We start from the raw sequence: 25079 nt of genomic DNA on the forward strand, positions 1-25079 counted from the left end.
CAATCAATGGTCACATTACAATACGGTAGGTAAAAAGAAAAAGACAGCGCGCCATGACTCGGCGGTGTGTTTTACACTAGGGCCTTATTATCAACTTGAAATATTATATTGTTCTCGGCGGATGCTTCTGCCTCCCACACCGAGCGGTTTCAACAACACCAGTCCTCATCGATTTCATTGCGCCGCTAAACGGCGACTAGGTTTTAATATTCTTTTGCTCTGTATAATGTCGTTCACTCGAGTAGTGTGTGTATTGTACGCGTTAATAATACACTGCAGTGTATAGCTCCTTGATCCTTGACTCCTCTGCGTGGAGATTACGGCCGACGGTCGTAAGCTACAACGGAGCGGCATCCGTTATTGTAATGTATACGTGTTTGCAGGCGACGGTTGCGGTTGGAATCGGTTGCACAACGTCGACTTTATCAAAACAGTATTGTTGCTCGGTGTATTATGTCGATCAAAAACACGGTGACTTGTGTGGATGACTCGAGGTTACATTGCGTTAAAAAAAAAAAAAAAAAAACGTCGACTTAACGGCAAGCATGCGTTATAATGGAGAATGTGTTTTTGATGAACACGAGCTCTTGTGTCTTAAGTACATCAATCATATTATTTTGCCGAGACTGTGTCGCTAATTGAAAGGAAATTGTTGTGATAGTCATCACATGGCTTTCGTGTAAAAAATTCGCTCGGATACGAAGAAGTTCATTTATTATGTAAAAGAAAAAAATTCATTCGGCACAGCCGCCAGTGATTGATTTATACGCACAATGTCGTTCGCGGTTGGAAATAAGTACATAACGCAGGTATATATGATATGATTTATGGCTTTCAAAACCAACGATCATTGTGTGTAGACCTTACAGTCTAGCCACTTTGTTAGCTCGTGCGCGTATTAGGTAACTAAGGTACAACGAGCCGACACAGATTCACAAAAGCTGTAGTACACTTGCCCAAGTTGTATGTTTTTGGTGAAAGCGGTCGAAAATTATTCATTTCCATAGGCCGCCGTGGTCGCGTTACCGTATGCCTCCTAATGACAAACGGTTGAACAATATTCACGTTCGCCAAGACCAGTAATCGGTAATCTTAAAAAGACCTAGCCCAGTTTCTAGACGGGCACCGTGAATCCTTTGGCCTGGCCCAACACCTGAGGATCGAAACCAACGTTTGCATTTGTGTAAAAAACACTGAGTGAATGTCACGTTTTTACGCATACGAGATCGCGTATATAATCTCACGACAGCATAACTAGTTGGAAGCTTCGGGCGTCGTGTGTCGCTAGCCGTCAGTCCGGTATTTGCGCTCCGCCCCTGTAGTAGTCGCCCTACCGAAAATCTACACCAATGTATAATCTAAGTAACATAATGTGATACAGATTTTAGATACGTGTCATGCACGGGCCTAACAATCTACTGGGAATTTTCGCTCGAGGCTCCTGTAAGTCACGAGGACCACGCGATTTTAATTCAACAGTATCTATCAAAAAATACAATATAATATCATAATAACATACGCCGGAGCTGCCCACGCAAAATTTTTCGTGTAGTTCTTTCAGTTTTTATCCAGAGCCGATTCAGAGACGGTAAAGCATCGCGCCCGTAATGATCCCTTCCAGCAGAACTGTCCGTGCCGCGATTACAACGATATGTATAATAATGCGGTGAACGATTATATCAAATTAAATTGACCATAATAACGTACCTGTCAACACACGTGAGCTGTCCAGGTTTGGAAAGCGTTCGAAATGTTATGGCAATTTTTAAGAAGATATATTTAAAAACGCACACATCAAAACGAATTTCAAGTACATTATAGTTATTTTACATTTACAAGATTTAATTTACCCTTACAAGCCCATAAAAAGATGACCTGAACCGATAACAACTCGTTTTGTTTTAAACAACGCTATTATTGGTGTAATGACTAGTACATATGACTTTCAATAATCGATTTTCGCGTTGGACGTCGAAAATCTCGATTTGTTTTTTTCCCGCCGATTGCCCCCCCACGGATTTTGCCCACGTCGTGACTGACACCTAGTGATGCAATGACGTGGTTCAAACCGTTTCGGTCGTTTGAACTGTGTCTAGAGATTATTAGATGGTTGTCTCTGCGAAGAACAACGGCAGAGGATCGTCTTGTCCGTGACCCGGATTTGTTAAGAACAAGAGCCAAAAACGAATGAAAATCGATTTCAAAACTAAAAGACATAATCCATTAGACGTGGATACGAAAGCCGTGACAAGGTTCTTTTTCATTTGGTTTTGCTTTAATGTACGTGCTCGTATAGTGGCTGTCATTCAAAATCTTATCAATAAACACTGTAGAAATGATATTGAAGGATCCTTTTAAGGGAACAAAGCTCGACTAAATCTCTGTAAGACGTCTTTAGACCACACTCGAAACTGTAATTACCACAACCGTTCAGTGTCGGTAATTCGATATTAATTATTAAATTTTTAACAAAACTATAAATGCCATTCCATACCGAGTCAGCGCGAATTCTTTAAATTAATCTACTGATTTTATTATATGAACTGGTTTACAGCAGTAGTTTGGCCAAGATTTCATCCGATGTCATTTCATCGGATGGTTAAGAAAGAATCTAAGGCAGGTCTGACAAGCGGCGTCAAACGTTAGATTTCGATTGCGATGAATACCAATGAGAGATGCTGCAATGGTTTGAACATATGGTAAGATTATATTAGCGAGTTAAACGATACACGAGAACTTAAAAATAGGACTAACGTGAAAGCAAAATACGGTTTTTCGAAATCGCTGCAGATCTTCCTAACACGATGGAGACGATAGGCGGTTGTCAACTCACTCGTTGGATATCGTGGTCATCACGAGAAACTTTTAAGAAAACAGTTATCGCGTAATCGCCGTAATCGTTTTCTGTTCACTCGTCTTCTATTTAAGTAAACTCGGCGATGGGGTGGTTGGCTGTTATCTATTAACCTTTGATCTAGAAAAAATTTTATAGTACGTTACTTTTTTTAAACAATTTACGAATTCTTAGATAACGTTGAAATCATTTTTTTTGCTATTTCAAAAGAAAAATTTCTTCAAATTTTAAGACAAAATCTAATTGAGCGCAAACATTTGTCTTGACATTTTATCGACGCGTTAAAAATGTTTGCATTAAGAAAAGTGCTAGAAACTGGATAATTTTAATACCGCCTAAGAATTCGTTTCGGGTATTAAAAAAATAACAATACGGTTATGGTATTAAAAATGATTGGAGTTTGGTCTGTGTCCACCCTGTATATGCATTCTATTTTCTCTGGGAACTTATCCTAAGAAATATCCGGTTGTAAAGCGTCGACTTGAAATCGATTATTTATTATAATTTTTATCGAACACGCGACCGTTTGTCACCAGTCCAACGGAACGAATAAATTCGTCTGCGCTAACGGTCCGCCAAACAACAATCATCACAATATACATAAATTATGCACACGCATTGTGTTATTATTTATCATTATGTGTTCAACTGCATTTGCACGAGGTCCGGCGGATCGACGTCCGCCCCGTGATTCCTACGCCTAATTGTCCCTCGGCGTGTATGCGGTAAATTGGTAAATCACATGCGCCAGATACCGATCGCACAATGATATTATTTAAATGGCGCGGTCGGATTTCACGTAGCCGAGGCCCGCGGTCGTGTCTAATCACGCAATCGAGAACAGTGCCGCCTCGTGTACCGTTATCCGAAATTGAATATTGTATTGGCACACAAATAACAAGTTGCGCGACGGTAGCCAATAGATAACGACCATTGTTGTTATTCATCCTATTGTCGACCGGCGACACATCGCGTTCTCTCTCTTTCTTCTGTTTTTCGTTATTAATGATAGCGCTCGTCGGACCGACACCACTTTCACCGCGCGTGCACAGGACGCTGCCGCTGCTGTCGGGGGGTGGATACGCGAACAAAAAGCGCGTGCGCCGAGCAAAACACTGCACGATTGACGACGGTGGCGACCGTGGCGTGTGCTTGAGAGGTCGTGACGGTGCAGGCTGTTCGGTGCGCGCGTGTAACACTCATTGTATACGGCGTGGTGTTGTTCGGGACGCCCGACGTCATGCCAGTGTTGTTTCCGCGTGAACAGCACACACGCGCCAATGCACGACGACTACTCGGCCAAAGTCCATTATTCATCTTCGGGGCGAAAACGCGCGCACACGCCGACCGAAAGACAGATTGCGAGACCCGCAAATCTTCACAACGATAACAATACAAAGCAGTTTCATTGTGTGGCCTCGTGAAAGCGTCCGAGCCTCCCAGTGAAACACTGAACTCGATTTACACTCCATTGTGTTACGCTTATGCGTCCGGTTGAACACGCGAAAAGTTCGGTTGACGAGCAACGCGCACCGCATTATTCGTAATTATTCGGAAATACGGGTGCCGGTGAGTTTAGAACGTCTCGTCCATTTGTAACACAATATCCACACGACAATTATTTATACTATTGTAATGTTATACAGGAGCGTCACATATTTGTGCTGCGGTTTAGAATTACAACGGTGTTACGCGACTGCGCCGTGTATATTATGCCGTATAAATTAATACTAATAGTAGAGCTGCGCCGCCGATATTTGTTTTATCGTTAAATTATCATCGTACAAGGCACTCGGGTTCTCGAGAATCATCAATGAGAATTGGTCCGAACGTGTGGTTTAGAGGCCGAGATAATAATGTGCAGTGCCATCACTACTCGTCATTTACAATGAAAGGCGTCCACTAGTTATTGGNATCATCGTACAAGGCACTCGGGTTCTCGAGAATCATCAATGAGAATTGGTCCGAACGTGTGGTTTAGAGGCCGAGATAATAACAATAATAATGTGCAGTGCCATCACTACTCGTCATTTACAATGAAAGGCGTCCACTAGTTATTGGCCATCGATACTACTGTGTTACATCTTTCAAGTGTCTTGAACGAATCACTCGGTGAGAAGAGTTCGGCATCGATACTCGTGTGAACCGGTGGTAACGGATAAAATGTGTTTTTTAAAAATATTTTTCTTGATAACATTTATAATAAATCTTTCTTGTGAATTGAAGTCGCTGTAGAAGGACGACACATTTTATTTCAAGTGCTACTTAGTTCATTTCCGTAGCTGATAAACAAATACCGCTGAGCTACCCATGTTAATCCTCCATCGCCAACTGTTGTGTTCTACTGGAACCACTTGTTTATAGACGAGAGTAAATTATTGTAAGAATCCAGTGCAGTTGTTTGTCAGCAAAACCCCAACGATTCCGCTTACATTTTCAATCTAAATTTCAGAGAAAAACATCGCGTGAATTTCACTACGCGTCTGTAGTACGGAATATGTTATAATGACAACTTTTTTGACTGGACGCTGTGAAAAAAACACGATCCCCTACAATTGCCCGGAAAAAAAATCAACGCGTTTTTGTTTTACGTGTTTTGCACGGAAAAACGCCTGGAGTCTGAAGAAGATAATCGATTAAGCGTTTAAACAGTTGACCGAATAAGTGAGATGAACAAATATTATAGCTTTTTATAGAAATAATTATAGCTTTTGACGACGACCCACGCCGTTCATAATAATTACATTGGCCGTAATATGACATAGTATTTATTATTTTTACATTTGTTTGTGATGAATGTAATAAACAAGTTCGAGTGTTGCACCGTCCCGCCTAATTATCTTCATTATGTTTTACATAATATACCAACCGACGCCCTCCATAATTACCAATAGTACGGCGGTGGACAGGAGCGGTAGCGAATCGGCCGAGGAAACTCGAAGGTGAACGAGAGTGTACGCATAAATATTATTTACTCAGCTGCCCGCTAGCCGTCTGATTGTCCATCGCATCTTCTGCTCCATTTCAAGACTATTCAAGGTCGGTGAGTCGATCCGAAAATGTTTCGCATGGAGGAAATGTTCTCAAGACTGCGCCAAATACCACAATTGCGTGGTGGTATCATAATTACACTATCGTTCCAAGGACTACGGGCAACTTGGAAAATAAAAAAATCCGATAGGTTTGCTATCGTACGGAGTGTTGCATCTGAACTACAAACGTAAAGCGCTGATGATCGAGAAAGCGCAAAAGGAATTCGCCATACACACACGCGCACACACACAAACATTGGTTTTACATATAGATAAGTTATGTTGTACGAGCGTAGAGAAAAAATAATAATATAAAAACAATGAGCATGCGCTTGAATACAAGGGAGATACACGGCAAGATAGTGTTCGGAGTTTTCACGGTCCGTCAAGCGTAGCGCAAAAAAATACATACATAAAAACCTTTCATCGTGCTTTCTCACCCATCCGCATTGTGTCTGCCACTCTATACACTTCGGTCACCGCTGCCGTTGTAGTTCAGCCTCTCGTATTCATTATGCGCACAAAATAATAATGATAGTAACGTGCGCGTTTTAGAAGAATAGTAGCGACGACCCGTGTAAATAATAATCGAAAAAACCAATTAATCGTTTAGAAAGTGTCCGATAGTGAAATAGTAGTTCGAAAACAGTGTGTATATATATAAACCGCACACACGTACAATCATTTCTTTTGGAACTGCGCTAACAACGAGATTTGGTATTGCGTTAAGTGTGTACATGCGCGTTCAACCGTCCAAAACGATTTCGCGGTCCTAAAGAATTCGACACTCGTTTCAAAGTCCTGTTGCGTCAAGTCATTCAATAGACTTGTCCGTAAACATAAATATTCTTATCGGCCATAACCTCAGTAGTAGTAGTAATAATAATATGTAAAGCGGATTAGGAAATGCATTGTCGACACGGGACGTACGACGATAATAACGCATCGTCCCACGCGGCCGCACAATATTATTGTTTCAAAAATATCCGTGGGCTCTCCGTTGGGTACCGGCCACAACGTCCGTGGAATGCACCGCAGTCAGAGGCAACTGGCAACATAATAACAACCCGCGTCGAGAGATTTAGCGGCCAACAACGACCTGTTGGCTACCCGACACCACGACGCTTTGTAATTATTCGTTAGTTGGGCATGATATTTTTTATTGTTATTTATATTGTGCGGCAACATTTCAAATGCACATTTTTTCTTCGAGTATGGATATTATAATAAAGTGCACATTAGCATCGCCCTTAGTCAAGTGCGCGCATACGTTTGGTGGAAAGGAAATTATTAACTATGAAAAGTTATTTTGCAAACTGGTCGACTTGGCCGCTCGGGTGAAATAATTAGTTTGATTCATATCAAGCGGTCTCGTGCATACATTATGCTATTCGTATAACAAGTACGTTGCCTTCGGGCAGATGAAAAACTTAACCTTCTTAACACCACTACTTCCGTTTGTGTGCTACAATGCCATATAGTTGTTTTAACTTAATTAGTACAAGAGCTGAGCCCATTTATTTTTATTTTTATTACACAACATAATTGGGTAATTTTCGTTTCGATCAAACAACAAGTCGCCGATAATTATGTTAATCGAATGGAAATCGAGAATATCGATTAATAAAAACTTGAAAATTTGGCAATTCGAGATAATTAACGAGACATTAGTTCATTTGAATAAAATATTCACACCTCATTTTTATATCTCTTCAGATATTCCGATGACATGACATGTTTTGTGTACTTAAAATTAAATGATTTATAACGTGAGATTTATTTCGACATTCGATCAAGCATTGAAAAAAGTAATTATCACAGCGCAATAAAAATATTTGGATAATATTCTATTTGCATCGTATTCTCTTAACCGTGTATTTTCATGTTTCAATTCGATAAAATCTGCTATCGAGCAAAAAACTACAACATGTCTAAAATAATATCATTTTGTTATCGTAAAAAAACAAGCTACGGCTTTTTTCGTTAAATCTATGAAGTGGGTGGAGTTTCACAAGTTTAGACTAACACATACAAGAACCAGTTAGACCTGATAACATATTGCAAGATCGCCGTCCGTACTTTCTTACAAAAGTAATTGCTCTAAATGATGTTACATTTTACGCATTGCACACATCGTATAATCACTGACAGTGCTGTATGCAGTGTGTCTGAAAATAAATCAATAGACAAAAATCGTCTCGAAGTCTTTTTCTAACTGTTCAGATAGTATTAGGAGATTTTGCTCTCGATATTCATTTGAAAATTCAATACTCAGTTGGATACCGCAGTTATATTATTCGTATACGTGACACGCACGTTCGAGCATAAAACAACAATTATTTATTTGTATTTATCACGCGTGTTATACAAACAAAATAATATTAAAAAAAAAAAAAAACTAGTCACATAAAACATCAACTTCAACTGCATTTATAGCGTTGTAGAACATCTCGGTGATATTGTTTTAGTTTGTTATTGCTTGTTTTTTTTTTCTTTTAATCCATTAATTCGTTTTACCGTGCGGTTTCGTTATAGAAATCGTACGATCATACACAAAACTAGATCAAACCACCACCGATAAAGACTGCAAAAGAGTTGAATGCACAACAGAGCTGTAATATAAATCATCTCTCGACGAAAAAGAAAACTGAGGCAATAATGAAATCCAGTTGCAAGCAGATATAATAACCAATATCGGAACGTAACAATGCTCTTTTTAGTTCATTAGAAGAATAATCTCCAATTGTAAAAATATAATTACCAGTGTGTTGTGCACTATTCTGATGTTATCGGTTAAAGAGTTATTATTAACCAATAATGACTTTTATCCACAATCGAACAAAGAACGATTTACGATAAATCGGTACGGGAAATCGTTGTAACTGGTCGCGCAAACCAACAGCTACAAAATTCAATAAAAAAAACTGACCGACAATATTGCAACCGCTGTATTTTTTTTTCCTCACAACATAATCATCTTGCAGATACGATTAATATAAGTAACAAAACGGTCAGTCAAAACCATCACCATTAATCTAGCGGGCTACACACGTTGTGTCCTATATTAAAATGGATTTTACACGTTAATTACTACGGGTAATAATTGTTATATAATTCACTCTCTATACCTACAGCGAATACCATTTAATTTAATGTATGAGTAATAGCATTTACTCGGCGGACAACGAAACGGTAGATGGATTTTTTTACTTAAGCTACCGTCATTAATCGTCATTAATCATCATTGATCATCATATTTTAACTCGTGGTACGCCTTGTTAGAAGTGATGAGGCAGAGATGAGCAAACCATCTTCAGTTCTTATAAGTTGGAAATTGAACGACATTTCTATATCGTTGTTTTTTTTTTTCAACTCCATCATAATTGCTTCTTCTATCCATACAAAGTAATAGTTTAATTTCATACCGACATAAGTCATTAATCGTTATGATTTCGTTTGAGACTTATTGATGGGTTTTTGCAATAGACCGGATTGTGTTCATAATCTTTACTTTTGCTATCCGTTTGAGTCGGTTCTTACGGTTTACTGGTGAACTCTCAAAATTATTTATACCATTAAAATTTTCTTTAAAAAATAGATACAATAAAATGGCAACGTTATCCAGTACAACAAACGGTAGACATGTTAATGAAATACATTTTGTTTAGTCGTTAACTAAACGGACTACGCCACATGAACACGTCTTGTGTATACAAACGGAAAATAATAAATGTCCAACGAGACAAGTAATAAATAAAATATAAACAGTCACACGAGCCGCCACGACGACCGTAATAATTGTAATATAATCTGCTCTATGATGTCGTTTAACTTGGCCACCCGCCGTGTGTTAATTATTAATTTGGGTATGTTCAGAGTGACCATTCACACTGAGCAAAGACCTTTAGGTCCGGTATTTTTTCTAGAAAATTGTTAAAACTATAAACACCTGTGTCTTTGCGCAAACAAATAAATTACAGTCAACAAGCGAACACATTCATCGCGGCCAATCAATTGAACGTTACATTTTTTACTAAACTGTTGCGCGACCGCACGTGGTTTCGACAGTGTTTGGTTTTCACAAGTAAAAGAATAATCGACTTTCGCTTGATTCAATTTCCACGTGCACGTAGTAGAATTTAAAGAAAAACGTACGACGTTCCGTGGAAACCTGTCGATTGCCGCACATAGAAAGACAATAAAAAATTCGAGAGATGCAAAAACCAACTAAAAGTAAAATAATAATCGTTCCGTCGGATCTCTACGAATTTGAAACGATTGACGGCAGACGACGTGACGACACTCGAAAATATTTTTTTTACGAAAAAAAAACCAGCTCATTAAAATCGAACGGTACCCGGCCGGTTTGCTCGTAAAAAGCAAACTGACAGCCCGTTGGACCCTCCAGATTCCGTGGGCGCACTCGGTGAGATTATAGTTTAAAAACGATTATTAAGTGGCAACTGTCGCGCCTCCAGCACCGTAAGTCCGCCGAACGAAATTTTCTAGCCGGTTACTTGTGACTGAGAAAACAAATCAACTTCCGAGGTGGCACGCGGCCGAATTTCTAACGTCAATTTCGTTTGGCGGCACCTTCGACGGTTCTGGGAACGACTCGGCGGCCACTTGAACTAGTAAAAATTTCGTTACGGCATCTCTTCGGCCGTCAACGGTTGTTTTATTGGCAATTAAAATACTCTGGCGAATTCTCGACTATGATTTTACACGCCTTTTACCTGATTTCATAAAAAATCATTATTAATAATTCAGTTTTGAAATGGCATGTCAGAATAATGTCACGATTATTTCTACACTGCTGTCGGACGTCATCTTGATGAGGCCGTAAATACCGTAAAGGTTATTAAAAATGATGTGTCGATATGAGAAACACCACAAGGACCGTATCGCGCGACGGCTTGGCACTATATCTTTATATTGGTTTCATTGTGTTATTACGTTGTGACTTGTGACATTAACACCGTGAGATTTTGTACGATCGACGGAGGCGAGTAAAAAAATAATAATGTAACGCGTTCACCGGACGCTATGGGCCACAATGCGCTGCGACTAACGGCAGTGTTTGGTTTTTCCCAATGGCCGACGCGATTGCAGAAGCAAACAAAGCACACACGGCGGTCGCACACCGGCTACAATAATAAATAATACGTGAAAAGGTCGGCGAACGAGCCCAAGTTTTCTCCTTTTGTGCCAGGGCGCGTTCATTAGCGCCACCTTATTTTTTCTCTTTCTCCCACAAAGACACACACACACTGTTTTCACTGAACGCATTATGTACAAATCCGTGTACTTCACACGCGGGCAAGTGTAATATATTATGTGCGTACGTACAACGGTCGCGCGCGCGACATGTTTATGCGCAATAAATATGTATGAAGCGCTCGGCGGCTAGCATGTGGTTCTGGCGCTGTACGTGCGCTGCGGATTCGCTGTGGGGTATGGAGAAAAAATAAAATCTCGCGTCGAGAGGCAAAACGGCTTGTGCAGAATTTAAGTCACTTCACCAATTAGACGTTACCGGTGCCGGAAAATCCGTGCCCGTCTTTGCGCGCGTACAAAATGCTACGGGGCTGTACGGTATGGGACGGCGTCCGCCCGTGTGTAAATTATAAGTAATGAACCGCGGCCGGGTCTAGTTACGTCATAAAAAAAAAAACCATCGCTGCAGTGGTCACCGTCGGAAATTTACACGGACGAGGAATCCGACGGAGCAGAGAGAATATCAAATTCCGTCCGGGTGTAATAAATTACGGGATACATACGAGGTTTGCGATCTCGGAGGAGGCAAACGCACGGGCAGCGATTTATGCGCCGCCTGCACCACTGGCTTTGCAATTGGAAAATATTAATCTTTGGCCAAGCCGTAATGATTACAATGTACGAACGATAAAACGTTCATGTAACAGCTACTTGAGAATTATACGATTCGCACGACATCGGTTTTGATATACAAGCGCGTGTACGAGATTTAAGAGTCGTGGAATCTCCAACTGCTTACATTATGCACGGCACTAAATTACACGCGAGTGTGACCGTCGTCTGAACGAGGTCCGTGATCGCACAAAACAGAATAAGTAATGGGCAGAAGAACAGACGGAGTTAAGTGTGAGGAGTTTCGAACGGTCTCGCACATTTTCGACGATTTCCCCTATTTTTTTACACGTGAAAAATCGTTGATCTGTCGCGGTAACGACGAGCGGCGTTGAACGTGAAATGGAAATTTATTCGTAAACGTACTGGTGTGACAAACGCGGAGTGTTCGTCTCTGCTACGTGATTGTGTAGTGTTGTGGAGACTACCGGTAAACACAATTGTCTTGTGCGGCACAGGAAAACGGCGTGTAAATAGCGCAGCGCACGTCCAACACACGTATAAGAAACGAATGTCGCGCTTAAAGATGAACAGCCGGCCGGTGTTTAAGTGAATGTTAAACGGGATAATAACACGGAGACTGCTATTGAACTGCCGTTGGTCGCGCACGTACTAAACACCTTTGATTAGACCACGCCGACCGTTTATGTTGTAAATCCAGCGAAAACTAAAATGCGATAATAATATGAATTATTTTCATCCGGGTGTGGGAGGCAATGCGATTCCGGTCGCCGCCTAGCGGTCTCGTTAAGTGCTCGTGCGCTGCGGTGGCCGTTAGACCGGCAATTGTTTTCATTCGGCGGATGTGTTTTTTTCCTCGGAGCGCGCAAAAAGGTCATCCGCGGCGAAGATCGATACGCGGAGGCGAACGAAGACGCGCGACGGAAGAGCTGTACCTCTTTTGACGAGGCCCATACATCATGCGGCCCGGCCGACAGGTCTGACAGCGCCGCGTCCGAGATTGATGGTACCACTGTTGCCGCCGCCGCCGACCCGTTCATTCACAACACCATCCGTACGGCCCACGGACGGTAATTATTATTGTTATTATTATTATTATTACTAACATGTCGGCGGTGCTCTGTAGACATGACGCAAATCGTTGCAACGCCAAAATTGTCTCTTCTAGTTACACCAAAGCGTTCGTCGTGTACAACAATCGCACGGCTATTGGTCGTTGTTAATGCGCCGGACGAACCTGTTGAAGTACATTGTTGAAGAAATGAGTGTTTTCCGTTTTGTTTTCCACTACGCCATCGATTTTGGACGATCGATGCTGTTGCTCACACGTACAATGTTACAATTTATAAAAAAAAAAATCATTTTCACCGACCAGTATCAGGTTAAAATAGGCGTGTCAATGACCTACTCAGTGAAATTCGAACTGGATGTTACTATTTATTTTCATCGCTACCATAGATCGGCACAGCCGATACGTTCAACACATTTGAACCGATCGCATTCGCTTATGATTCCACACCAAAACTGGTACGGGTTTAATCATAACTGTCCGAAAATGACCACCGGGTTATCTGGCATGTACCTAAATTTTATAATTATACATTAAAAAACACCTGCACTTTTGGATAATCACAAGTTCTGGTGATATACCTATTTAAATCTGACAAAGCGTATAATTTTCCTTTTTAAAAATTATTTTTGCTGGATATCACTCTAATTAAGTTTTTTTTCCTATTGCTACAATATTTTGTTACGTGATTTCACTGGATACCACAGTCTACACATAATAGTTTTAATAACACCACAGTCACGACACGGTTGTTAAGTTTTGTTTTCTATCTAAAGCAAAATAATATTGTTTTCTTATATATGCGGTGGTCATGTTATTTGCCATCTGTTTGAAACTAGGCATATCATTAAGCGAAAACCCAATCTATTTAAACACAACATTGTAGTCTGAATTTACTTGCAGACTAACTGAAAAAGAAAATACATCTAACTCATTAATGGTCGGCAAAAAACATGATTAGCTCACACCCGTAGAAAACCTTACTAGATATATTTATATAGAAATTTACTGATATTGTTAAAAATAAAACACGCCACTGTAAATAAAATTCATTGATGTCACGCTGTTCAAGTCAATATAATGAATCCGTCTTTTAAATTGATTATGCGTTAACAATAACATGCCCAGTGGTTGTAGGTGATCCGATTGTTTCCATTGACTGTACGGAGTCGGCAATGAATATGAACTGAAAACATACTTGAGCATCGCGTGTATTAATTTACCGATAAGTGTATAAACGGCTCGTGGGCGAATCGCTCGCGTCTACTTTATTACATCGAACGAACCGCCGCCGTGTGCGAGAGAAATAAAAATAAATAAAAAATAGGTTGTTACTCTTCGGAGTAACAAGATGTAAATTGCGTGTCGAACATAAACGTAAATTTCTGGTTCAAACGGGCTAAACAAATTATTATTTAAAAAAATTAGTTAATAATAAATGAAACGATTACCTATTATGATTTTGGGAGGATCCGGATCTTCAATGCAAAGACCCTAAGGCGCCCAGTGCCTCTTATTTATTGCGATTCGGTGGTCGCAACCACAGCAAACATGATTTATATTCACGGTGTACTATCTTTGTGCTTGAGCCGTCTCCATTTATTGTAGAGATACCCGCCGAAATCCCGAAGGCCTTAGGGTGACTTAAGACGAATGAGGCAACGGTGGCATCGTGAAACTAATCTTGGTAAATGGACTTTCCAATAGATGGAGGTATTCATCAATGACTGCATAGACGGCGAGTGAACGCTAAAGGACGTATCTTTGTGTTTCAAGTGACAGATATGTTAAAAAAATGTAATCTTTCCAAAAAAAGTAAAACCGTTTAGTTTCCTGACCATTATTTTACTTGTTTCTCACGAATTCTTCATAATCCATTCATGTCGATTTCCCTTACACACCCAAAGAAAAACCTCAATCAATTTTGATAGAGAAATTTTATCAAGGGTTTATGATAATGTTTTATTAATACGAACAAAATAATTATTCTTATGAATAATTATTGTTCAAGATAAGAAAAAAAATCATCATATTGATAAATATATCATAGATTCAATAGTAATGATATATTTATCAAATTGAACAATGAATTTATTATATAGATCGAGGTTTTTCTCTGGGTGCAACAGCTTTATTGCTCTTCGTTCGATAATCACATTGCGCTGTTATTATTGTTATGGCAATAGTCGTTCTAGTTCTCAATATCATTACACGCTTAGGTATTGCGCACACAAACGAAATAACTCGGGCAATAATAAATAGGAGGTAGCCCCTGCAATCGCTCAGCTAGTAATAATAATGTTAAGACGGCATGTTGTCGATGGACTATTACAAAACGTTGTGCGAAAACAAAACAAAAAATAATAGCGATGGATAACACAACTAGAAGTAATGGCGCAGCAAAAGGTATACTCTCAATAATATAAATCGCGCGGAGTTGCTGCACATGGGAAGGAGGAGACATCGTGTGCCGCAATAATAACCAAGGCAAAGCACGTGCCCGGTAATTGTCGAACAATGCCCCATATAGCACCTGTACAATAGCAACGGCAGCGGCGACGATCACGAGGTTGAGCAACAAGCATCGGCCTCCGGGTAATCATCGTTTCTGTGGCCGCGGGATTGGATCTATGTATTTTCTGTTTTGTTCTAAATTCGTATTGCTGTAACACTGCTATTGGTTCGTACCACTTGCACCGACCACCACAAGACAACCACCACGTGCGACTTATGCACAACGAGATTAAATAAGCAACGACTGTTGTTGTTATTATTATTATTATTATTGTCTAGCGCGATGGATGCCAGCGCGTGGCACTCAACACATTGCCAGCGTACGGGCACGCTGAAGAAGAAGAACAACAACAACAAGAAGAGCTGTACAGCACACATTACCTCGGGCTAACACGATCGAAAACGTCCGCTCGAGTCATCCGGAGAAGATTTACGAGTTTGCGGGTATTTCACCAGTGCGTATAATTGATTATCACAGTGTTTATAAAATCCATGTGTTGTAAATTATTGTCATCGTCATCATGGTAATCATAGTCATCATCGTCTTCGTCGGAGTTCTGGTAACGTATTCATTCAAGTGATCGTACTCCTCCACGTGACAGTTTTTCTCAGAACGTTATCTTGTAATAGTTTTTTTTTTTTTATCTCGAGTAAGTTTTTTCTCGGTACTTATGACGCCGTTTATTGAACAGACAGAAGAGGAGACGCTTGAACGAATAAACGACAGCGATGATACAAATCGTGAGTGTAATCAAAAAAAAAATAAATAAATAAAACTAACGAGTAAAAGTAGAGTAGTTTTTTAATTAAACACAAGAGAATTTGTTTCGTTCGAAACGTAGACTGCACCACCATGCATTGTTTTCTCCTTTTACGTTAACACCCTTTACCGGAGGCCATAAAACAATAACAATATTACGCTATACCGGTAAATATATGCAATAAAAAAGCCTCAAATCGAGAGGATTATAGTTACGTTGTAAAAAAATGGAATCTAGTTGGTTGTTAGTTCGAATTTATAGTTATAATAAAACAAAATAGGTACACTGTCGTTAAGTCACTGATGGACTCATGTGAAATATACTTCTTTAGGTCTATAATAATGATAGGATGTCAAACTCAACCATATACGGTTGTTTTAAACAAAATTACTAACATATGAAGGTACACAATGTGTATTTATTGCTATTCAAATGTATACAACTTATATACAAATAGTCTGTATGGAGATGATATTGGATTTATGAATCAGTAGCCGGGTAATAAATTTAAGAACGGGTCACTGACAATTTCCCCCACTGGTATAAGGTATACCACCATGTCTACCACCTGATAGAATGTGTAACAACACATTTGTTAGAATACAAATTGAAATCGATGATTTTTTTAGATTAGAAACGTTTTTCGTTAATTTTCTGAACCTAAATCGTTATTTCACCTATCCGTTAAACCTTCTGTTTCAAGTAATGTATTCACATTATTACTTTGGAAATTGGTCTTCTACGGTTTCCGGTACAATATTAGGTCCCTCGCAAGAACTCGCAAGGACGAAGTTAGTAACTCAGAGTGGAAACCAGTGCATTCAACTCTCTGATTTTTGTCGACTTGCATAGTTTTATTGAACGTTAACATAAATATGAATCATTTACAGTTCTATGTGACAGATTCACGATCTTTATTAGTTTATACTTAAACCATTAATGCGCTTATAGCAGCGCATCAGTTAGATTTTATGTTGCAATAATTTGTGTACGACGTTTCGATTCATTCAACAGCTGTGTTCAATCAGTCGATCCGGTCTAGATTTAAAAAAAAAAAACACATTGGGTGCGCCTACAACGACATTTAAAAATTGTCGGTAAAAAATAAAATAATCCAGTTTTGTCAAGAATCGCCATAAAAAATTTATATAATATGACACGAAAATCTAATAATGAAGAGGAACGCGAACGCTTGTTGCGTAAAAATCTGGCCAGTATTTGTTTAGTTTTATTTTATTTTTTTAATGCTTTCCCGAATCAGATTTGGAAATGCGATAAACGGGTTTCGTCATGGGACGCTCGTTAGCGAAAAGTTCAAACACATGTCTAGAAAAGATGAACAAAAAAAAAATTAAATAAATTACAAATGAGGAAAAAATTGCAACGATCCGGATTCAGACACTAAAAAATGTGTACTGAATAAAATACACTTCATATAATTGGAAGTTAGTTGTTATGTAGAGAATAATATGCGGTAGTGGCGACGGAGGAGAAAATCAGAGCAACGGGTTTATATATTATTTTTTTTTTTTTTTTTTGTTTCTATTACCGCCAAGTCGTCAAACTTGGTGGATTTAATAAAAAATCGAACGTTATACTTTCCAACGCGACATGTAATCCTCAGGACTGCCGGGTTTACGCCGCACGTTCCATTTTATATATACAAGCCAAATTTTTGCGTTGCGCTTCTCGTTAAAATTGTTGCCAGTCTTCCAGTAGACCGTCTGCAATTATTATTACGACCATTACCAGCCGTTGACATTGTGTCACGTTGTAAGTTCACAATTTATTGGCTTGTTTAGATTAACTGTCGGACGCATTGTAACTGCGACCGCGATAAACCACAACAACAATAATGGTAATAATCATCATTCTGTATTAAATTAACACCCGTTATGTGTTTATTTATAAAAAAACAATTACCCACTTCCTCGATGCTTCGTGTACTAATGTTGTTTTTTTTTTCAATTATAGACGGCGTGGCCAAAGTGATGAGCGTGGTGGACACGTCACCGGCGTGGTACACCTACTACCCACGACCAGCTACCCAGCCGCGTGAAGCCAGCATGCGCGAGAAGCACTCGAGCCCTCGCAAAATGGTCATGCCTCCTTTGCCCTGCACGTCACCCAAACAGGCGTCCGTGTATCCCACCAGTGGTCCGGCCGATCACCCCGACAATATGCCGTTCGATTTGTCCCGTAGCAGCAATAACTCCAACAACAATAGCATAAGTGATCGGCGTACGCCATCACCGTCGCATCGCATGTCACCGGCTGCGTTCAAGCCGTACGAGAACAACAACGATCAACCGTTGGACTTGAGAGTCGACCATAAGAAATCGCGTAAGGACGAGATGGAAGACGAAAATCAAAATTTGATCATCAGAACTCCGTCGCCCGAAGACATACAAGTGGACAGTCCGGGACCCCCACAACCGCCTCCATCGCAGGTATTTAACAGTCCATGCTCTTCGGACAAGGACGACGATCGGCGGGCAATGGATGAGGAATGCACTAGACGGATGGTTAACTATCCGGTATTGTTCCCGCCACAACCGCTGCACCCTATGATGTTAGAAGCTATTTATCGCGTAGGCGATAAGTCACGGGTGCCCGGTTTGGGCGGATACCAACCCGGCGGCGGTGGTGGCTACCATAGGCCATCGCACTATCCATTCATCAACGCTTCATTGCTCAACGGGCATCATCATGTGCCACCGCCTACGTACGATGTTGTCAGACCAACACCGGCACCCGTAACTAGATCTCCGCAAAAAACGTTCCAGGAGTCTCCAGGCAAACCCAAAGACAGGTAAAAACCCATTTAATTGTAGTCTTAAAACTTCGCCATGAATATATTAATAGAATAAAAACTATTGAGAAATTATTAAATGTTAGAGTCATAAGATCCGCATAGATACTTTGAAGTTAGTTTAATACGTTGAATCAGAAAATAATTTTTCACAAGAGACAATACAGGCTCAATGCCAGATTCCTTGTTTGAACAACATAGGAAGTTTCAAGTTTCAAATATCTAATGATCACGTACAAGGTGTTTCATGAGAGATAAGCGTTTTTTCCCCCTTTCAAGGTGTACTGTTTGCTAATTTTAAATATTTTACTTTCTATTTACAATAGACCACGGTAGACATTTGTTTTAAAGACTAAAATGATTGAACATTATAAACGTAAGGTGATGTCAAAGTAATAATGATTAATTTAGTCAGAAGTTTGATTTTACTTTGTATCCTCAAATGTAAACAATTACCTTGAAATTTAAAAGGAAACGCGTTTTATTTTTATAGGAAGTACATTTTATGTACAAAAAGTGGATTAGAGTTGAACCAATGAGAGTCGCATAATAAACGGATTCGTATTGTGCAAGGTGTAGAAGCGTGAAAGCTCCGAATGCATCGATTCTATAATGAGGGAATTTAAATAGAAAACAAGTTATAAATAAAAAATGTCTTGAAATTGTTACCATAAGTTTATTTCTTAATATTTATTTACTTTGAAATAAATATTTGCCAGATATTAATCGACTCTTTGCATTTTAAATGCCGGGAGAATCGATTCAAATTTTCAAGTTTAGTGTTTAAATGTCTAAAAAAATGTATCTGACGGGTTATTTTTTTGTTTTTTAGATATTCATGCAAGTTCTGTCAAAAAGTGTTCCCTCGAAGTGCTAACTTGACCCGACATTTGCGGACACACACAGGGGAACAACCATACAAGTGCAACTATTGCGAACGGTCATTCAGCATATCGTCAAACTTGCAGCGACACGTCCGAAACATCCACAATAAAGAAAAACCGTTCAAGTGTCCATTGTGCGAACGGTGTTTCGGCCAGCAGACCAATTTGGACAGGCATCTGAAGAAGCACGAAGCGGACGGGCCCACGATCATGGACGACAGGCTCGCGGCGGCTGCTGAACACCGGAGGTCCAGGCCTGGCGACGATTCCTATTTCGAGGAGATCCGGTCGTTCATGGGTAAAGTCAGCGAGGACGGGAGCCGGTTCGCAACGGCAGCCGCCGTCCTGGCCGCCCACAACCGGCACTCGCCTTATCCTCAACAACTCGTTCGACCGCTGTGCATGTACCGCCGCGGGTCTGCCGAAAACGAACGATTCTCGTCGTCGTCGGCCGGTAGCGCCTCGTCGGAGTCGCCCAACAAGGACTTGGCCGCCTCGTTGGTCAACGAGAAAGAGACCAACAACAACACCTGACGCCGTGTTTTCGCTTTCAACGCGGATCGGCCGGAACAACGCCTGAAACGGTAAAGGGCTGAAAACACAACCACGCCGATCGCGTTTTTATTTTTGGATCGATTAGATCTTGAGATTGCTGTAGATCTCTCTCAGTGTTAACTCATTTATTAATAATATGTTATAATGCCCACGAGATCATTAATTCTTCTCCGTCTTTACCCGCCAATACAGGTAAAAGTATTCCTTGTTAAATATCGTCAATTTAATTGTCGTTTATCATTAAGAAGATTTATTCATGTTTTGCACCGACAAACACGTCCACGTCCGTGTTATGTTTAACAAAGAAACGATATTTTGAGCACTCGTTTTGTTTCACTCAATATTGTATAATATTATTATTGACAATTTGGCTCCCAGCTGACATTTTCTGTAAGGTTTATAAATACTTGACACGAAATATTTTGGCGTCAATTACATTTTAAATATTCTACTTAACTAAAACGTATTCATTACCCATAATAAATACTATCTATTTTTTAATCGACCGTTCAAATCACATACTTTGTAGATTTATTATTACTGTATAGAAGTGTAAATTTGGTTTTAATCATTTAAGATTTATATAATTTTTAGGGCGAATCTAGTTAATTGTAATGTACATATACACATTTACTCAACAATATTGATCCATGGCTTACTTGTTAGTTCTAGCGATGTTTTTGCTTATACGCTTTTGAAATGTTATTGTTATGCCCTGACGACATCTTCACGCATTGTTCATCAGTAATGATTATCTAAAGAAAAAGGTTGTAAGGAGAATGATTGCGTGTGCAAATGGTAAATGAATTGGTGTACGCAGTAACTATAGAAAACAGTTTCTCTATTTACCTGTAGTGCATTTTGCATTACCATAATATTTAAAACGCGTTAAGACTCGAGCAGGATGCTCTAGATTCTGCGCAGAACAAAAACCGGTCGATGATATCGTTACATATAATAATGTATAATGTTAATGTTTTTTCACTTATATACATATGTTGTGTATATACTGCTATATACTTTTTTAACTTCCAGTTCGATAATATACGGTTTTCTCGCAAACCGGTTCCTCGATCGCGTTCTACGACCACAAAAAAAATTGTATATAAATCAAATACAAATATCCATTATAATTATTACTGTAGCATCTTTTATTCTAATGATATACGTGCTACCTATAGGGCATATCAATAAAGTTTATTGTAAACAAATTAATGCACATTTAGTTTGTTCGCAAGTATAAATCGTATGGAAATTTGTACCTACTTATTCATACAAAAATGATCGCAGAAGCCAATAAGTAAACGCATTTAAGTAAATCGTAAACAAAATAATACTGAAAAGCTAGTAAAAAAAAAAAAAAAAGAAGACACAATATTTATGATGAAAAATAAATATGTAATGTAGTTATTATAAACAAATTCAATAGTTATTATGAAATGCATGCTAAACTTAATTTTATAATTATAAAGATATACTTTTTTGTTATGCTACTAGATTTTATTTCGTGAAAATATTATAATTATATTTTATTAGTAATTGAATGTAAGAATCTTGTTTAATATTAGTTAAATATAATGTATACTTTGTTTAGATTATTTTAATTATAATGCTATTTAGTCTAACTGAGATTATCCGAATCTCGTGTGTTTAAGTTACCAATATATTTTTAGAAATCTTCATAATGCTGTTATCTATATATTTTACCTACAAAATTCGTTATGTTCTAAATTATTAACCTTTAAGATTGTTATTTGAATTTATCAGTAAAAAACAAACCACTCGAATTTATAATTTTATTAAGTGTTATGTTTAAAAGTTTTTATTACTATTGTATAAGTACCTAATATGTTTTACAAATGTTATAGTTCATATAAATAAATGCGTTTATAAGTTATCCAGATATATTAATCAATTTTTTTTAACAAGAATCTAAAAACGATCAAAACATGTTTAAATATAATATCAATTAAATAGTGATGCGTATTTTTCTTGGAAAACACGCGTTGAGTTATACAGGTATTACGTTTTATTTTTTAGTTGAAATATAATTCGATTGATAAATTAGTGGAGAAGTCTTGCATCGTTGATCGATAATCTCTATTTTAAAAACCAATAGAGTGGGATTGTAAATAACGTCACTATAAATATAAACTCGATTTTAATATTTACGATAAATAAATACGATAAATCGACATGGTTGAAAATAAAGTCATTCAACTAAAAAAGATAAAAATTCACAGAATTTATCCCTATCAAATGCTTATTAATAAAAGCTTATCAAAATAAACAGCTTGATATTTCGAAATGTTTCTTGGTTGATCATTTAAAAACTAATCGTTCATAAAATGAGCTAGTTATATGTAAATTTTTTGGGAGTTAAATCTACAGTTTTCATTCTTCTCAGAATCATCACCAAGTACAATATTATACTGTTAATTTTATAATGATTAATAACAGTATTTTCAAAATCACATAATACAGTCATCATTAGTAGACCAAATGTTATGACTGATCGCATAATTATTTATGCTGTATGTTATTTAAAATTAATGAAATCCAACTTTGAGTTTCTAAATACTCTTTACATAAACAAGTGATAGCCGCCCCTCATTTGCATACTAATTAACACCGAAATTCGTTTAACAGACATCTGATAGTGTAATACTTGAGCTCAATCACTATATTACAAATATTAGGACGACCTAAACAAATTTACATTTTTTAGTGCAACATTTGTAGACTTGCATTTTCTATACTGTTAAACATGTTTTTATCTGATTTATTTTAATTTAATACGAAACACGAGACCTTTTCCGTGATTTAATGCATTTCTGTTAAAGTTAAATGTTTTTATTCGATTTTAGAATTATTTCATAGATTTATATGGTACAAACTAAATAGTATTGAACTTTTTTTAACCACATGGCGTATTCTACTTGGTTAATACTTAGCATAATGAGATCAGAATAGTGCAACATCAAGATGAGTGTTGGCCGTAGGGCGCAGGAGACTTGAACGGTCGTTAAAAGTCTAATGCACGTGTGCAATATTTATGATGCTGCGTACCATATAATAATTGATGCGTTACAAATAATGCTGATGGTAAGTCCATTTATGAAGTGTGTAGTGCCTATAAATATCTAAAGTAGTGATTGGACTTCTAGTAAGCTATAAATTATCACTTTATTTAGGCGTATAGTATACATGCATATCATAAATAATAATAACATTATAATATTCATTATTATATTTTTCAAGGGGTCTAAATTAAATTTTTTTTTCAAAAAAATTATTTCTTTGAAAAATGCATATAATTTTGCTAAAATTCTATGGGGAGCCACACAACCCGACGTCCATGTAAATACCTTTACTGTAGTTTATGTATCGTAATCATTAGTAACATCTATAGTCGTGTAGATTTCATCACAATAACCACTTCTGATAAGACGAACGGGGAATGACAAGTGACACGACGCGAATCACATTTAGCTATCTACGACTACAAATAATAGATTTAAAAAAATAAAGCATATAAATGATTTATATTAAAATATCTCTAAAATGTAGCACTGCAAACGAAAAGTATACCATAAAATTGAAGAAAAAGAAAGTAATGTTACGTTAAAAGTATAAAATTGTATTTACAATACCTTTTTGTTAATCCGTCTTACTATTTTTTTTTTTTATAAAAATTCACCAAAATTTTACTCTACTTGTCTTCGACTGTTGAACTTATCAACACAACATTGAAATAAGCAAATGTTGTTTTAGGTATTGATCTTTCAGTATTTACATAAAATAAATAATTATATCTATCAATTATTAGAACACAAATGTGAACTCTATAATGGAACATATTCAGTGAAATGAGTAAAATTTTCCGAATGCCAAGTTATTATATCAATAATAAATTAAGTTGATTGCAAAAATCTGGTCAGCAGCATGATTAACAATGTTAATAATACATTTTATAACTTCACATTACATAAAGTAAAACGTATACTCATTTAAATTGTTGTTGATTTACATACATTTCCATTTACTTTATAGTAAACGTTTGGAATTTGCCAGTACAGTACAGACAAGTATGTATTTGCAATTGAAGAATCGCATAAGTTGATATTGGTATATGTACTTACATTATAGTGTATATGCAGTCCCATTAAATTTATATGTATATACGTTTTTTGTATAATGCCGTAACCAAAGTAGCCGTCACTATTAGTATTGATAATGATATACTTAGAAGAAGAATAAGTAGAATATATACACAAGCATTACCATTAGTTCATTTAACAGTAACTCTAGTCTTTATGTAGCTCTATTGTACTAATACGTTATACATAAATAAATCAGAGTCAAACACGTATTGAAATTTGTAAATCTTCCAATAATATAGAACATTTTATGAGAACTCAAGTTTATTGAATAAATCAAAGTTTATCAAGGTTATTGTAAGAAAAAATTATTTCTAAGGATCTACTTTTAGAAATAATATAATAAAAATAAATACAAATATATATATATATAATTAAAAGGTATTTATAAAAAAATATTTAATGAAGTAATTGTTAAGTAAAAATAAGTCTGTTGAATTTGTAAAATTTAAAGAAAAAACATTATTTAACGAAAAATTAAGTGATAGTTATCTTAATAAGTAACACTGCAGAGAAAAATGAATAAAATTTTCTATATAATATTAATAAATTGAGTGTGTCATTTGTTAATTTTATTTTATTAGTAAT

General features: G+C 37.6%; 1 protein-coding gene across 1 annotated transcript in view; it reads left to right on the forward strand.

Annotated features, from left to right (window-relative positions):
* The window catches only part of LOC126902850 (transcription factor hamlet-like), a 37819-nt gene extending 16120 nt beyond the window's left edge, over nt 1-21699 (forward strand). Inside the window, exons 3-4 of the mRNA XM_050680550.1 lie at nt 18055-18892; nt 19725-21699. Of these exons, the coding sequence (XP_050536507.1) occupies nt 18072-18892; nt 19725-20310 (1407 nt within the window). The 5' untranslated portion in view covers nt 18055-18071 and the 3' untranslated portion in view covers nt 20311-21699. The remainder of the gene's footprint in view (nt 1-18054; nt 18893-19724) is intronic.
* The last annotated feature ends 3380 nt before the right edge of the window (nt 21700-25079 follow it).

Source organism: Daktulosphaira vitifoliae, unplaced genomic scaffold (assembly GCF_025091365.1).
Source record: "Daktulosphaira vitifoliae isolate Bord-2020 unplaced genomic scaffold, ASM2509136v1 Scaffold_1, whole genome shotgun sequence".
NCBI lineage: Eukaryota > Metazoa > Arthropoda > Insecta > Hemiptera > Phylloxeridae > Daktulosphaira > Daktulosphaira vitifoliae.